Genomic DNA, 15,711 nt, shown 5'->3' on the forward strand with positions numbered 1-15,711 from the left:
CCGGAGGCTGTGCGCCCTGAGCTCCCTCACCCGCTGCTGCTGGGCAGGAACCTAAACAGGAAACCTCCACAAACACCGATAAATAACCTGCAAAGGCCTTCTGTGCGTGTTCTTCCCCCGCCCGACAAATCGCGTTACTTCACGAGCGTTCGCTGTGACCTCATCCCCTCCCTCAGCGGTTGTAAGCCTGAGGTAAAACTGACATAAAGCTTTTATTATCACAGAGAAATGCCGTTTTTCTGGGAGTCCCCTCCAGTCACGGTACTCCTGCACGACATGGGGAGCCCTTCCCGGGGCAGCTGTGGCCGCCAGCTGTAAGCCCGCGGCCCGCGGCTTTCCCGGCCCATGCGGGCCGCTCCGCCTCCCGCCGCCATCACCGCGCCGCTCCCGCCGCCATCTTCGTCCCGCCCCGCCCCGCGCGCGGCCGAGGCCCGCGGGCGCCATCTTGTGTCCCGCGCCCGCCCCGCCATCGCCTGGCAACGGCGGGCCGGGATCGCCGGGAATCCCCCAGGAACAGAGGGTTGGGAAAGCCCATCCCGGTCCTGAGGCAGGTGGAACGGAGCGGTTACGTGCGACTGTTGCAGCGGGGAGACGGCCAGGCCGGTGCTGCGTGCCCGGTTCTGCTCCAGAGCGGATGGGAGCGTGGGGCTGAGCGGGCGGTGGGCGAGGGAAGCGCTGCAGGTGTCGTTGTGTGCGGTTCTGTGAGGGTTGGACACGATCCCCCACAGCATCCTGCTGTTTAAATTCGCTTCAAAAGGCTGAGGGAGCTGGAAGTGTTCAGCCTGGAGAAGAGAAGGCTCCAGCGTCTAAAGGGGCTCCAAGAGAGCTGGAGAGGGACCTGGGACAAGGGCCTGCAGGGACAGTGCAAGGGGGAATGGTTTCACACTGACAGACGGCAGGGTTAGATGGGATATTGGGAGGAAATCCTCCCTGTGAGGGTGGGGAGGCCCTGGCACAGGTTGCCCAGAGAAGCTGTGGCTGCCCCATCCCTGGAAGTGTCCAAGGCCAGGTTGGACAGGGCTTGGAGCAGCCTGGGCTGGTGGAAGGTGTCCCTGCCCATGGTAGGGGGTGGAACGAGATGATCTTTAAGGTCCCTTCCCACCCACACCATTCTTGATGAGAAGAAGGTCACAAGTGGTCACAAGTCTGTAGGAAACCCTGAAAATAGTTCCCCCATTCCCGACACAGTTCTGTGCTCTGGGCTTGCCAATACATCCGCTCAGTGAGAAAACTGGCACTTTGTCTTGAGCCCATAAATACAGCAATTAAATAACGATTGAGAAATACCCTGAGGCTCAGAGATGGACCAGCTCCCCAGTCTTCATGCGTGAGAATACAGATTTGGGGTTTGGAGGAGCCCAGGTTTGGTGGATGGAGGGTGTGGGAATGCAGTGAGCCCGCGAGCCTGGCTCGCTCCTGCACTCAGCAAGGTGTGTGATAATGCTTCTCTTTCCTCATACAGTGTCAGAGTTAGTGAAGAACAACATTAAATCTTTTCCTTGCTTTCCACAAAATGCTGCTGCACTGAAAATGGGAATGTGAACTGCAGGGCACTGACCAGTCCAGAGAACATCTTATGGATTTTGTGAGGTGGGGGTGTCCCTGTCTGTTCCCGGAGTACATGGTGGATGTCACCGCAGGGGACTGTGCAGTAGACAAACTCCAAATGTCGTGGTGTCATTGCAGGACAAAAGGGCCACGTGAATTCTAATTTAGAAGCCAAGATGGAGGTGTTAATGCCTGAACCCCAGATTTATGTGGAAAAGACTCTAGCTATCATCAAACCTGATGTCATTCATAAAGAAGAAGAAATAGAGGATATCATTCTCCGATCAGGATTCACGATCGTTCAGGTAACAGGCTGTGCTCCAGAGAGAACAACTACAGCTTATAAGTCAGGACGATATTTATTTTAACTTTCAGCAATCAAGCCAGTAACTAAAAGCTTGTGTGTCCAAAAATCAATTTATATTTTTCATGTCATCAAGCATCGCTACCAGATTCTGTAAGGAGACCTTTTCTTGGTGCATGGGATGGAACAGAGCAGACCAACTGTTTTGCTGACCACAGGAAAACACTGACTTGGTTAATAAAAGATTTAGCAAATGCCTGGAGCAGATGTGTGGACTCTCTGAAGTAACTCTTTGGAGAGCACATCATTCTGGTCTCAGGAGGTTTTGTGCAGCAGGCAGGGGGATAGTAGAAATTAATTGAATTCGATAGCTGGCCAGTTGCAGTCTGACTTCTTTTTGGTTTCCGCTGTTTTTAGAGTAAATTGGCTCATGATTATTTAAATATGGTTTATGAATATGTAAATGTGCCGGCGGGTTGGCCGCTGGGGGGCGCTGTGCGCTCGCGCCTGAGGGCGGCGGGGGCTCCGCCCCCCCCTTGTTTCGGGTGGGGTATTTTGGGTACCTTTATGGTTCTTTTATTTATTTGTGTTTATTATTTGCATTTATTTATTTATGGACCTGTTGGAGGCACTCCAGAGGAAGTCACGAAGATGCTCCGTGGGCTGGGGCGTCTCTGCTTTGCAGACAGACTGAGAGAGCTGGGGGTGTTCAGCCAGGGGGGACCTTAGAGACCCTTCCAGAGCCTAAAGGGGCTCCAGGAGAGCTGGAGAGGGACTGGGGACAAGGGATGGAGGTACAGGACAAGGGGGAATGGCTTCACACTGAAAGATGGGATGTTGGGAGGAAATTTTTCCCTGTGAGGGTGGTGAAACTCTGGCACAGGTTGCCCAGAGAAGCTGTGGTTGCCCCATCCCTGGAAGTGTCCAAGGCCAGGTTGGATGGGGCTTGGAGCAACCTGGGCTAGTGGAAGGTGTCCCTGCCCATGGCAGAGAAGTTGGAAACAGATGATTTTTAAGGCCACTTCCAACCCAAACCATTCCGTGATTCTATTGATATGATATGATCAGAAGATGAAACAAATTAGATATATTTACTTATTTATTTATTTAATTCTAGTATGTTAATGGGGTCTTCTGATGTCTCCAATGGCTTTTGACAGCAAAATTATTAGGGCTCTGAATTTATGGTACTCTTCTGTTGTGTAAGTTTGAGCTCTAAGAATGCACTTTAAAATTTTTTTCTTGACTGCCCTGTGCTTTCTGATAACCTCCCAGAGTTGTCCTGATCCTGGCCACCTGCAGCCTAGGCAGCTACTGGGAGTGTGACAAAGCATGAGTACTGAATGAAAAATAGAACAATTGCATAATTAACAGTGTGGGCTGGAGAGAAAATTGTTTAAAAGTAGAACATTGTGCTTGAGCAGCTGAATAATGAAATCCTGCCCTTGTAACACTCTTCACTTTTTCTGTACAGTGCCCTGACTGTCATCCGGCAGTTAGAAAATGCTGTAGTTTGCCTGGACTAAAATCACATCTTACTCAAATGGCCTGTCTGCTTAATTAAGTTGGACAAGTCTTGCTCTTTGTTACTCTGTATCTCAAAGAGAATCAGATCTGGGAGAATCAGATTAGGCTTGGAAGTTGCTCTGTGTTCTACACTTGAAGATATGGCTGCAGCAGAGGACTGTATCCTCTCTGAGGTCTTTTAATGCTCTAAACTCTTTTAATGTACCAAGATTTTTTAATTCTTTTTTTTGTCTTTTACACTTTATAGAAACGAAGGCTCCAGTTAAGCCCAGAGCAATGTAGCAACTTCTATGCAGACCAGTTTGGGAAAGTGTTTTTCCCTAATTTAACAGCCTATATGAGTTCTGGCCCTTTGGTTGCTATGGTTCTTGCCAGACATTGTGCAATCTCACACTGGAAGGAATTGCTTGGACCATCCAACAGCCTGAGAGCTAGGATAACTCACCCTCACAGGTAACTCACTGACTGGCCTTGGGGAAGTCAGCAGGACTTTGTCATTCTCTTAACTGAGACCAGAATTCCTCCTTTTTTTTTTGTTGTTGTTGTACAGTACAGACACAGATTTGGAGTGGCTTCTTGTCTCTTCAGTTTTGTGTAGCAGCTTTTCACCTTTGTTTTTATTATGTGGAGTTCACCTCTTTTCTAGGGAATGATGAGTGCTTGAACAGAAGTTTTAGGTAGCTACTTCCTATGTTTAAAACAAAATCAAGCCTGTGTCCTGTAAATTAGTCCATATATATTGCTTTTCTGTGCTCTCAGCCTCCAGAGACCTGGGAGGGATTTGCAGTTGCCCTCCAAGCAGTTATTTTTCTTGGTTTTTAGCTTAAGAGCACTCTATGGGACTGATGAGCTGAGGAATGGGCTTCATGGCAGTCTCAGCGTTTCCTCGGCAGAGAGAGAGATTCGATTCATGTTTCCAGAAGGTAAAATGGTTCAGTTGATACATTGCCAGTCTTGGGGAGGGTAAATTCCTTTCCTGTTCTTCCCTGGTATTGTCTCTGCCCAGACTCCAGATACAATTGATTTAGAAGAGGTTGGGTTTGTTTGCTGTTTGTGGGTCCCTTTATGTATAAGCTGGTACTTCTATGAAAGGCTACCAAATCTGTCTGAAGAGCCAATACAGTTACACGGATTGCTTCCACTTTTCAAACTCTGTACTCAGAGAACTGGAGCAGACAAAGCTGGTAAATGAGAGGAAATGGGAAGCTGTTACACTCCAAGTGTTTCTGGCACTGTCAGCCCCAGAGACTCCTGTTGGCTTGAGAATTCTCAGCTGACTCTCTTCTTGGGCTCAGGCTGAGTAATTCCTGTTCAAAAACAGCTGGATGCTCACATGACAGTGCAATTCTGAAGTTAAGTGCCAAAGAAAGGGGCCTTAGAACCTGGAAAGGCTGGGAGAGGATCTCTTGTTTGTAACAGGCTTTGCTCTGACAGAAAGATGCAAGTGCAACTGCTGGAAAAACATGTCTGCTTTTGTCAAGCAGATCAGTGAATTTAGCAGAAAATGTTGCACTTCCCTCCAAACCTTACCCATTGTAAGTTATGTCTCTTCTCCTCACCCTGACAACAAAGCAGGGCTAAAGGTGGGATCTTTAGGGTCTTTAGAAAGCACCTTCACACTGCCAGAAGAAAGTGCTAAACATGGGATATATTGTTTCTCTTCAGGCATACAGGTTTTCACGGGATGATGGGATTTCCTCCTTTTCCATAATAGACTATAATTAGTAACATTACCTCAGGGACATTGTAAAGAGGTTTAGGGAGTTTCTTTGCAGTTTGTTGTGGGAGAAGCTATAAACCCCATGATGTATTATTAACTTGTTAAGGAGAAGAGCAGCTCACCTATAAACAAACTTTGAAAGAGCAAGGGTTTTAATCACTCCACAAGCTGCTTTCTAACACCTGTGGTTACTCTTCCCAGCTATCCTGGAGCCAGTTCCCACTGGACAAAGAGCAAGGGATTACTTGAACCTGTATGTGAAGCCAACGTTGCTGGCTGGGCTCACTGCCCTGTGCAAAAAGAAGCCAGCAGACCCAATGGTAGGTACAGTGGAAGCTTTGGGATAAGCTTTGGGATACATTTACTCTGTGTTTACTAAGTCCCTGTATGTAGGAAAACTACTCTGTTGCTGAAGAGCTGTGCTGTTTTAGCTACTAGCTAATGAGCTAATCAAATAACATTTGGTTTCAAGAGGTTGATTTGTTTGTTAGAGATGAAACAAGGGTGTGTTTTCAGTCCCCAAACAAAATGAGCTTTCTTTCATCTGGAAAAATAGGGTAAATGTGTTTTTGTATTTTTAAAGCTCTACTAGTACTAGTTCACACTGCTACTTCTTTAAGCATGCAGATAATTAATCCATGTGGCAACTTGATGGCAGTTGTGGTGGATTTTACATTGTTATCAGGTTTATAATCAACATTGCATTTTTCTAAAAGATACATTTCCGGAAAAAAAAGCCTGAAAAATGACTTGGGGTGTTTCTGTGAACATGTGATATACATGAGGTCAAATTAAATGCACTTTGAATTGTTCCAACTTTATAACCTGTTTACTTTATCTGTATGTCTGGCACTGTTGCCATAGAAGTCTCAAAAACAGAGATGAAGTCTATGCCTTTGCCCAAAGGCCAGACCAGTTGTATCTAACTCTGGCCTGGTTTTTAGCACCCCAAATGATGGAGAATCCACAGTCTCCCTGGGCAATCTGTTTCAGTGCTTAATTATACTTAGTTAAAAGCTTTCACTAAAAGATAGCCTAAATCTCCTGGGCTCCAATTTTGAGCCCATTACTTTCTTTCCCCCCTTTTACTATCCCCAGAAGACACTGGAGACAATGTATCATCTCCTTTTTTTGCAGCTTCCTATTGCATATTTGAAGAGTATTACCATCTTCTTTCCCTTCACTCATGTCTTCACTCTATTAAAAACTGATTTTTTTCTTGTTACAAGTCCCATTATTTTAACTCATTGTTTTGGGTTTCATTTAATCTGCATTCTTAGCACAATTTCCTAGTCAATTATGAGGTATCTAATAGTAACTTAATCGAGGCAATGCTTTCCTTCTTTGCTTATATGAAAGCTGTATGAAGCAGTGTTGATAGCTTTGCTAAAAACATTATATTTGCACCTTCTTGGCCATCCACAATGTCTGTAAACTTGTAACAGCAGGAAAACGATTTGATACTGCTTCAGAAATATATGTTGCCTGTTGCTTTTCTGTTTGTTACCTGGTAGGTGACTCACAGGGAGGGAATGGAATGTTTTGTTAATGGAGTGTTTTGGTTTTTTCCAGTATCCTTTTTTTTTTTTTTCCTTCTTTCCTTTCTTCTTGAAGATGGCATCAGAAACTGGCTGTGCACTCAGAAATACTTACTGGCAGTACAGAGGTTGTCTCAGCCAATTCTTTAAGTAACACAGGATAAATTTAATTGGGTTCAAATTATTTTAATTTTTTTCCCCAAAGTGGCTTTTCTAAGGGCTTTTGTGTTTTGAGATTTTTTTATTTGTTTGTTTTCCATTTCTGTCTTGTGTTCTTACTGTTCCTCTACTGTTCTGACTAACCTGTCCTGGTGCTCAGCTTGTTGGCTCTCCCTTTGCAAACCAACCTTTTTGCAGTGGTGATAAAGGGAGAGTGTTGCTGACCTCCCTCGTTTGCCATTCCACCAGTTCTTTCACTTCACAGTGTGGTATGAAGTTTGTTGCACTCAGCATTCCAGAAACTAATCGTCAACAGGCCTGTGAAGTAAATAAGGATGTGTTAAAAACTCTGCTTTACAAGTGGAGAAATCGAGGCAAAAGGTTAATTTGCCTAAGGCCAGGCCCAGACTGGCAGATGGAGTTGGGACTCACAACATTCCTGCCTCCCACATTCTTATTCAAGTACAACACGCTGGAAAACTTACAAGATGAATTTCAAAAAGTAACCACGTTTTGGTTTTAAGTTTTAGGTATTATAAAGTGATTTGAGTGCAGAAGGCTGGCACTTTGAATGAATGATTACTAGATGAGGTATCTGTAAGTGTTGTCAGGAGTAATATTTCATTAAGCAGTTTCATGTGTCTCCTGCAGCCTCATTCCAAAGCAGAGCTGGCTGGATTATTTGAAATATGGCTCAAGTGTTCTTACAATTACAAAAAGATAAACACTGCCAGGAAGAGTTGTCTTCTAAAGGTCAGCGTGAATTGTTCAAAAGCAATATAAGCTGTGAACATTTAAAAGAATATTTTGAAAAAGCAGGTTATCTCTATGTCCATTTTTTTCTGGAAGGTCTTAATTTTGCAGCACAGTAGGAGAATATCTGTAGCAGAGGTTTCAAATAATGCTTTTAATATTCTCCTATACATTTAGTAGAAAACAACAGAAGACTGACAACATTTGGGGTTTTTGTCCACAGATTTGGCTTGCTGACTGGTTGATTGAACACAATCCTAATAAACCTAAACTACAATTTCATCTCTGAGGAGGAGCATCGAGGGGTGAGGGCTCAGTGGAAACCATGTCAGGCATTTCAAGCTACAGATGTATATAATCAGTGTGTCCATTGACTGTGTAACCAATATTATCTGAAATAAATGCATTTCTCATAACTACTTGTGTCTTCATGGAATAAATAACCTTGCACTTAACCAGGATGAAGTAGCTCTAGTGGCTTCTCTATTGATGAAGTGAATGTAGAATTACATGATAAATTTATGGCTTTGGGTGATTAGAAAAAGACAACATTCTCAACAGGTGTGACTTACTGCTGTTTTCCCCATTTTTCTTGGTGTGGGGAGAACAAAATTATTTACACCAGTGTGGATTCCCAAATGACACCCACCTGGCCTGTGCTTTGTGAAACCAAGAGTGGTTTTTCAGCATTTTTTTTAGCAGAGAGGAATTCAGTTGTGAAGGGAGGTACTTGGATGTAACATACAAAACAATTACTAGAGGCATATTAGCAACTTGGGAATTTTAATTGCTGATTATGTCACCGAGCTAAGGTTACTCTTAAAGATGATTTATTTTGTCAGAATGTAAGTTGAAGGTACATTGAATGCACCTTTCCCATCTCGATGGCAAAAGGTACAGTGATTATAAATCAGTCTTTGATTTCCATTACAAGTCCCAAGAAGATGTATTTTAGTCAAGGACTAAGGTTGTCTTCCAACATTTTTTTGCAAGCAAAGTGCTTATCTGGAACAGCTCACCCTGAGAGTGTTTTCTGTGTGCTCCTGCTCCTAAAGGTATGCAGAATTTTGGTTTTGCTTGAACTTTAGTGTGTTCTATTTGAGAATTTCAAGAAAATGGGGCAGTGGGTCAATCCCACACTATTACCTTTTCTGAAGTAAATGAACTGTTTTTTGGGGATGTGGGGCTTTTTGATTTTCTTCAAAGAGCTGTACTTATACTGTTAACTTCAAGCTTAATATCTTCTGGTTTGACTGGCTAGAATGAAGAAAGTGTCATTTTCATAACCCTGAAATATTGGTATGCTTGACTAATACTAAACAAACAAGCAATTTCATAATTTGTTTCATGAAAAAACTTGCTCCCCCAATTTCAGTAATTATCAGAAACATAAGTCATTTGTTTGTAACATTAAATTTTGTTTAAGTGAATTACTTATCCTCTCAGTGGAATAAACCACTATTGCCAGCCCTGAGAATAAACATTTAGAAAATTGGTCCCTACAGTACCAGGACATAAAAATCTTGGGACTTCTAGGATAAGAAAAAAAAAAGAAAGCTCAAACCCTTGAATAGTGAAGAAAAAAAAAAATGAGGTGGTTAGAAATACAGCAAACAGATCTGTTCACAAGCAGTTTATTTTGCCTATAAATTTTGTCCCCATGTGTGTCTGATTGCTCCAATTACAGGACAGTTGTGCTGTGTGGTTTCCTGTCAGCAAAATAAAAAAAAAATTCCTTTTTTGAAGGTGCCAAAAATGAAAATCCAGTGAATTCATAAGGCATTTGGCTGTATTTTTTAAGTTAATTTGGCATTTGGTTACTTTGATGTGATACTGCTTGGCAATAAATATGTCTTTTATGTTACTGCTGGAGTTCCCAGTTTTGCTTTTGTACCTGCAGAGAATTGTAGCTTCATAGAGTAGGTGGGTCCTTACCAGGGGGTTTGGGAGAAAGGGCAAAGACAGCTGATGTTGAAAATGTCACCTTTATCACCCATGTAATATAAATTTTCAGTCATTCAAGTGTTCATCTGTCATGGAATTACTCTCTCATATTGGAGCTAACACCAGGTGTTCACTTCCATTTTTCCAAGGGAAAGGTGGAAAGAGAGAAGTTCCCTTCATCCCATGGGTGCCATCCCGACTCTGTCCTCACAGGACAGGTATTGATTCAGCAAATCTCCCAGCTGAGATCCTGAGGAACCTGCGTTAATAAGCAGGATGTGGGCAGAGGGTCAGTCCTGGGAATGTGAAATGGAGAAGCAGCCTGGTCCCGTGGGGGAGCTGTGACACCACGGGAGAGGCTGTTGGGGCACATGCTGCTGCTTTTCTTTTGGTCTTTAGGTTCTTATTTAGCCTAGAGTGGTACGGGCTTGGCCAGTGTGGTAAATCCATGGCACAGCAAATGTAGCTTTGGGAGAAATCCCAGAAGAACTGAAAGATGTCTTGCTGTTTGATGTCAGCAAGGTGAGGTGCTCTCTGTGGAAACAAGTGACCTGTCCTCTCCCTCTGTCAAGTCAAAATAATTACCTTGCCTGTTCAGTTTTATTGGGGATTTTTAGCTTTGAGGGAGTTCATTTTAGTTTTATTGCCGGAGTGCTGGAGTTGAGCTGCGTCCATAAAACCAGCAGTTCAGTCTGTTTCCCTTAATTCTGTTTTTTCAACTGGCTTTCTCCTGGAACTTCACTTATCATACACTTGCTATCACCTGCACTGGAAGTTGTTCTTGGAACTACACAGGTTGGGCTAGTTTGAAGTATGTGATTGTTCAGCCTTCCTGTCTCCTAAGGGATTTATTATCTTCCAGAACAGTTGAACTGCCAGGAACCCTGATCATACCTAAAAGATGGCAGAAGCCTCAATCACAGCCAGTTTCCCATTGCCCACATATGTTGGAGCATTCCAGTGTGCAGAGCTCCAGAAATGAGACGCTGGGCAGAGCTCAGCACTTCCAGTCAGCAAATTTAAGGCTGTTACATGGAGATTTGCAAACCTTCATTTTTCTCATGTAGAAAAAGAGGATTTGTGTTTCTTCCTTTATTCAAGCTGTTTATCATGACTGTCCTTTAAACAACAGTTGTCTGAGAAAGATTGGTGCACTGGTGATAAACTGATGGATGTTTGTCTCATGGCAGTACATGAAGGGAAGGAGTGACTCAAACACTTATTTTTTTGGTGCCATATTAAAGTGAGATGCCATTTGAAGACATAAGGGTCATCATTAATTCATTAAGTCGGAGCAGTCAGATCAAGATAATTCATGTACTGCACAGTAAATGTTGGTCATTTTTGGTGCTACCCAACAACAGCACATCCTCTGAAAATACTGTGGTTCTTAACTTTCCTTTAAGAAAATCTGAAGTGGAATTATTTTTATTTTGTTGGAAAGGCTCTTTGCACATCATAAAAAGATCACCATAAAAAGATAACTGTGATTGTTTTTGCAGTACTATTCTCTTTTAGATGCCAGTCAGTAGATTTGTTCGTGGACTAGAAATAAGATTTTAGTGCTCTGTGCTCGTTACCTGCTGCTTGGCTTTACTCTGGCAGACTTGGCTCAAACCAGTGTGGCAGTGTCACCAGGACCATCACAGGAAACAGGTTCTTTCTGGTTCTGCCCTTAGTGAAATGGAAAAACCTGCTGCTTTTGGATGGTCAGTGAGGAGCACTGTTCCCTAGTCTGGATGAGCTCCTTTGGGTGTGGAGTGTGTCAGCAGCGTGACTGATGTGTGGAGTCTCCCTGGGAGGATGCCTGTCAAATCATTGTCATGCTGCCTCCCACCAAGTGATCATGGGGACACTGCCATAAGCTCAGGGGAGAGCTTTGTGTTGCTCTTCTGAGCCAGAAGTGAGGCATTGTTGTGAGACGAAGCAGTTGGTGGGAGAAGAAGGCAGCTTGCAGACAAGTGGGTGAATGATACTCTAATAATGGTAACACCGAAGGATTAAGAATTCTCCTCAGTTCACTGCTTGTGTTTTAGGGCTGAGGGAGGTGATGCTTTTGCACAAAGGTCTTCAGGTGGTGCCTTGCTGGGTGTGGTTACATTTGCCTTGTATGGCATCGCTTTTTGTACCCCGAGAGCCCCAGACTGACTCACCCTTGCTTAGCTGTGGTGCTATTCTGAAGAATGATTATTAAACAATAAAACAACACAACACTGATACCATGTCTGCTACTTCATTACCGTCATATTTAGTTGATTGAGAAGCCTTTTTACCTGGGATCTCTGAGTCAGCCTGGATGGATCCTCTGTTTGGCTTGAGAGAAAGGGCAGTTGGGTGCACTCTGTCAGCCCCAGGCTGCCTGAGCAAGGAATCACAAATGAACTCACCCTAAATTCCAGGGAACTTTTATGTACAAGAACCTAATTTGGCTTTAAATACTCTTGGCTTTAGTAAACTCCTCTGCAAACCACTCGTGCATCTTTATCATCTATTTATAATCAACACTTAAGCTCTCATTTCCTTACAAGGGGACAGTTGTGTTTTTGTCAGTGTTTCCAGAATCTGCACTGACTGTCAGGTTGGGAAGTTCTGCATTTCCAAAAGCAACATATTGCCCGTGCTGGCCAGTGGATCTTATCTCTTTCAGGTGTTGTAAAGTGTTTTCTTACTGGGTGGCATTCCTGTTGCCGTGTGAATGACTGGCAATGTTTTGTGTTTAGTTTGTGTCAGGCCTCGTCTCTCCATGTGAGAAAATTCCCAGGAGTGTTTAACGGACGCGTGCGGACAAACCTCCTGCACGCCCCATAAACCCCTTTACTGTGGGCCACTATAAAGCAGCCATTACAGGGTGATGTTTAAACTTCTGAGATTGACACAGTCCCTCAATTGCACTTACTTATTTTTATAATGTGTAATTTAGCAACTGAACCGTGAAAAGTTATGGCATAGCAAGGTCTTCTTAAAAAACAGTGGCTCCAACTGTGCTTTCAGTTTGTGCTTCGTTGTAAATCCAGAGCAATTCCATTCTGTCAGTTAAAAGGAAGGGGGAAAATTGGATCGTTCCTGGGAGCTGCTCAGATGGTGCGGTGGACGTACGTCTGGAATGTACTGTCAGGTGTTGGCATGGCACATTTTCCACTCCTATAAGGAGCTTGTGCCCAGTTTCTCAGGAGCCAGACTTGGACAATACTGTTCCCTGCATGCAGAACACTTGGGCATTTTCCATTTTACTCAAGTGTTTTTGCGTGGATGAAGAAAGTTTGAATACCAGATGCTTTTTCTGTGGGCACCACACATCTAGATAGCCATGAGATCATTCCCTGCCACTTACCACTTCCACTGAACTATCCCATGAGGCTATGTCAGAACACTTGTTTTCCTCAGAGCTCTTCCATGTAAATATACTGAATGGACCAGCAAAGTTTTGACCGTGACTGTCTTTGTTTTGCAAAGTTCTCTTGTAAACAAGGCACCACGGGGGCCAAACAGCCCCCTCAGTGCAACTGAATGGGAGCAACAAAGGCTTAGGAAATGAAATGTCCATTCCTTTTCCTATTCATGTAAATGATAGTTTATCATACTGTTTATTAGCTTCACGTAGTCAGGATCTGTGATGGTTCTTAAGCCTTTTATTGCTTTTTTTTCCCTTTTAATGAGCTACAATAAAACATTGCCTTACCTGAGTGCTGACTCAGTGCCGAGGCATTCTCCAAGCTTAGCGTTGTAATTGATATTAATTCATCATTAACTGTGGCAAAGGGTGCCACCACAGCTCAAAGCAGCCATGATTTATCTTTACCAGTTACTCTTTCTCTCTGCAAAATGTTCCTTTTTAAGACTCTGTGGGATTTCTGGAATGAACAATTTTAAGTAATCCATAAACATGGTTTTAATGATGATGCCTATAATATCTCTATGATTTCTATAATATCTCTCCTCAGTAGGTGAGGCAATGCAGTACAAAGGAACTGGTACAAATGTGAAGGTCAGGGACCAAAAAATGAAAAGATTCTCCCTGTCATCCTTTGGAGCAGCAGCAGGATCTAGAATCACAGAATCATATAGGTTGGAAAATATGGGCAAGTGCATAAGCAGATGGTTCCTGCATGAGCACTAGTTAAGTACCTACTCGTAGGTAGGAATGGGGAGTTTAACACCTCTGTTCTCAAAGTTTGACATTCATTTGGTGCTTGGATTACTTGGCATCTCATGTTTTGAATCATTTCTTTGGAGGCTTTTCTACCTGAATATGTGTAGAGAATTTCTGTGTGGTCTGATGATTTAATAAAGAAATCTGCAGTCAATGTAGTAATGCTGTTGCAAGTCTGTTAATGACTTTTGGACTTCCTAAAGCAGTGGTCAGAAATTAGTGGCCAGTTTTCTTCCAGTCCAGCCAAGGCTTATTTTTAAAAATAACATGTATTGCAGAATAACCTCAAAGAATCAGTTGGTCTAACATCTTACAGAAATGTCTTATAGTAAAGGAAAATGTCTCACAGTAAAGAAAAAGGTGGTATTTTAGCATGTTTAGCACAGATCTGAGGTGAGATTCATTTGGCGCCAGGGATACAGATGAGTCTGGCTGGGAGGATTTGTGGGTTCTGTGCTCTAGCAGCATCTCCAGCTGTTTTATTTTCTGCTCTGTGTTGTTGTCTACAGCCACTAAAGGTGATGAATCCAAGGGGAAAACACACAATGTGTTCACTTACACCCTGTTTAGAGCTGTGAAGGAAAGAGAACTGGTAGAGAAAAGGCCAAGTGAGGACAGGTGGGATCCTCTGCTCTGCCTGCATCTTCCTCTGCTCCAACAACACTGAAATGAAATGTCTCCCTATTCCAAAACTGGGACACCCAGCTTGCAAAAATTCTTACTGAGCTCTTCTCAGCTCAGTGATAATTGTGTGTGTGTAGGCAGGACTGGCCTGGGCAGAGAGAGCACAGCCTGACAGACAATTAAAATTTCTAGCTGTTTTTTTTTTTTTTCCACCTCTAACTGGTTTTTTTTTCTGGGTACAAACAGTTGATATGAGCTGCCATGAGGGAAAAGGTGTAAGGGAAAGTATGTTTTTAAGTTGAAATGAACAATTTTTTGAGTGCTTTTTTAGATTTAGTGCAGAAGATGATGTTTGGCCATGTCCTTGGGTACTATAATCTGGTGTCATTCTGCTGTGGTGAATGCTGACAGACTATGTCAATTTGGGTATGACCTGAGATTGTAACGTCCTGACAGTATAAACTGGCAGCTTTTGATTTTCACTCCCTTGTACTGACAAGAAATCGGATCTTTATTTATCTATCTATCCAGTTCCAATGAAAATCAATAGTTTCATTGTCACCTAGTAGTAATTTACACTTCTGCCACAGGTTTTCTTCCTTAAGGTTGAGACGGTTTAAATACAGAATAATTTTCAGAAGTCCCCATTTGTATGTGCCAACCCACCTGTGGATGTGACAGAGCTGGATGTGGATGTGTCTGGTGCCCTGTGAGTTTTCCAGAAATACATTGTGTCTTTTATGTGCACACATGTGTAGCATTAAACTGGTTTTGCTCGTGGAGGCTGTGAGATTTGCACACTGGTGCACAGATGACACATTAATGATGGGAATTTGCTTAATCTTTAGAGGAAAAAATTGTGTTCTAAAAGTTTTGCCTTGCCTTGGTACACAGTGCAAAAGGAACGTGTTGAGGAATGCTCTCTTCTGTTTGCTTTCAGCAACAGTGGGAATTATTTGGTTAAATACAAAAAAATGGAAATTTCCTTTTTCTTTTTCCTCCCTCCCAAGTGTGTTTAGGCAACTGAGGCACTTGGAGAGATGGGCCTGTTTTGCAAGGCAAAACCAAAACATTCCAGTGCAGCTAATATTGCAGCTCCTCTGGTGTCTTAAGTTCAGGCCACAGCAGGAGGTGCAGATATCTGAGGGGAATGCAGTAACTTTTTGGATCTTTTCTTTGGAAGAAATAATAAGATGAGTCACAATTAACCCGTTCAGCTCAGTTAGTAAAGCTCTGGGAGGTGAGAGAAGAGATGGGAGTCTTTTAAACAACTTGGGTTAGTCTGACTCTTCACATTGACTGGGCAGTGCTGTCCCCTTCAGTGCCTCTCTGGGGAAAGTATCAGAATGTTGGCATAAAACATTTTGCTCCTGTTACATGATTAATGTGGAAGGAGTGTTTTTTAAGTAATTTATAATTTGTCACAGACTTGCAATGGAAAGCA

At 43.1% G+C, this 15,711-nt stretch overlaps 1 protein-coding gene across 3 annotated transcripts; it reads left to right on the plus strand.

Annotated features, from left to right (window-relative positions):
- The first annotated feature begins 405 nt into the window (after positions 1-405).
- Positions 406-9,413, plus strand: NME5 (NME/NM23 family member 5). Of its 3 annotated transcripts, none has more exons than XM_051794180.1 (6): positions 406-547; positions 1,687-1,853; positions 3,627-3,832; positions 4,202-4,302; positions 5,301-5,419; positions 7,773-9,413. In XM_051794180.1, exons 2-6 carry the CDS (start codon positions 1,725-1,727, stop codon positions 7,836-7,838), a joined length of 621 nt encoding a protein of 206 aa, XP_051650140.1. In that variant the 5' UTR covers positions 406-547; positions 1,687-1,724; the 3' UTR covers positions 7,839-9,413. The 3 variants fall into 3 exon arrangements, with proteins under 3 accessions (XP_051650140.1, XP_051650139.1, XP_051650138.1); XM_051794179.1 differs by having other exon boundaries at positions 410-599; XM_051794178.1 differs by lacking the exon at positions 406-547 and adding an exon at positions 1,463-1,590.
- The last annotated feature ends 6,298 nt before the right edge of the window (positions 9,414-15,711 follow it).

The sequence above is a fragment of the Manacus candei genome, unplaced genomic scaffold (genome assembly GCF_025592945.1).
Source record: "Manacus candei isolate 608988 ecotype Guabito, Panama unplaced genomic scaffold, ASM2559294v1 h1tg000037l, whole genome shotgun sequence".
Taxonomy (NCBI): domain Eukaryota; kingdom Metazoa; phylum Chordata; class Aves; order Passeriformes; family Pipridae; genus Manacus; species Manacus candei.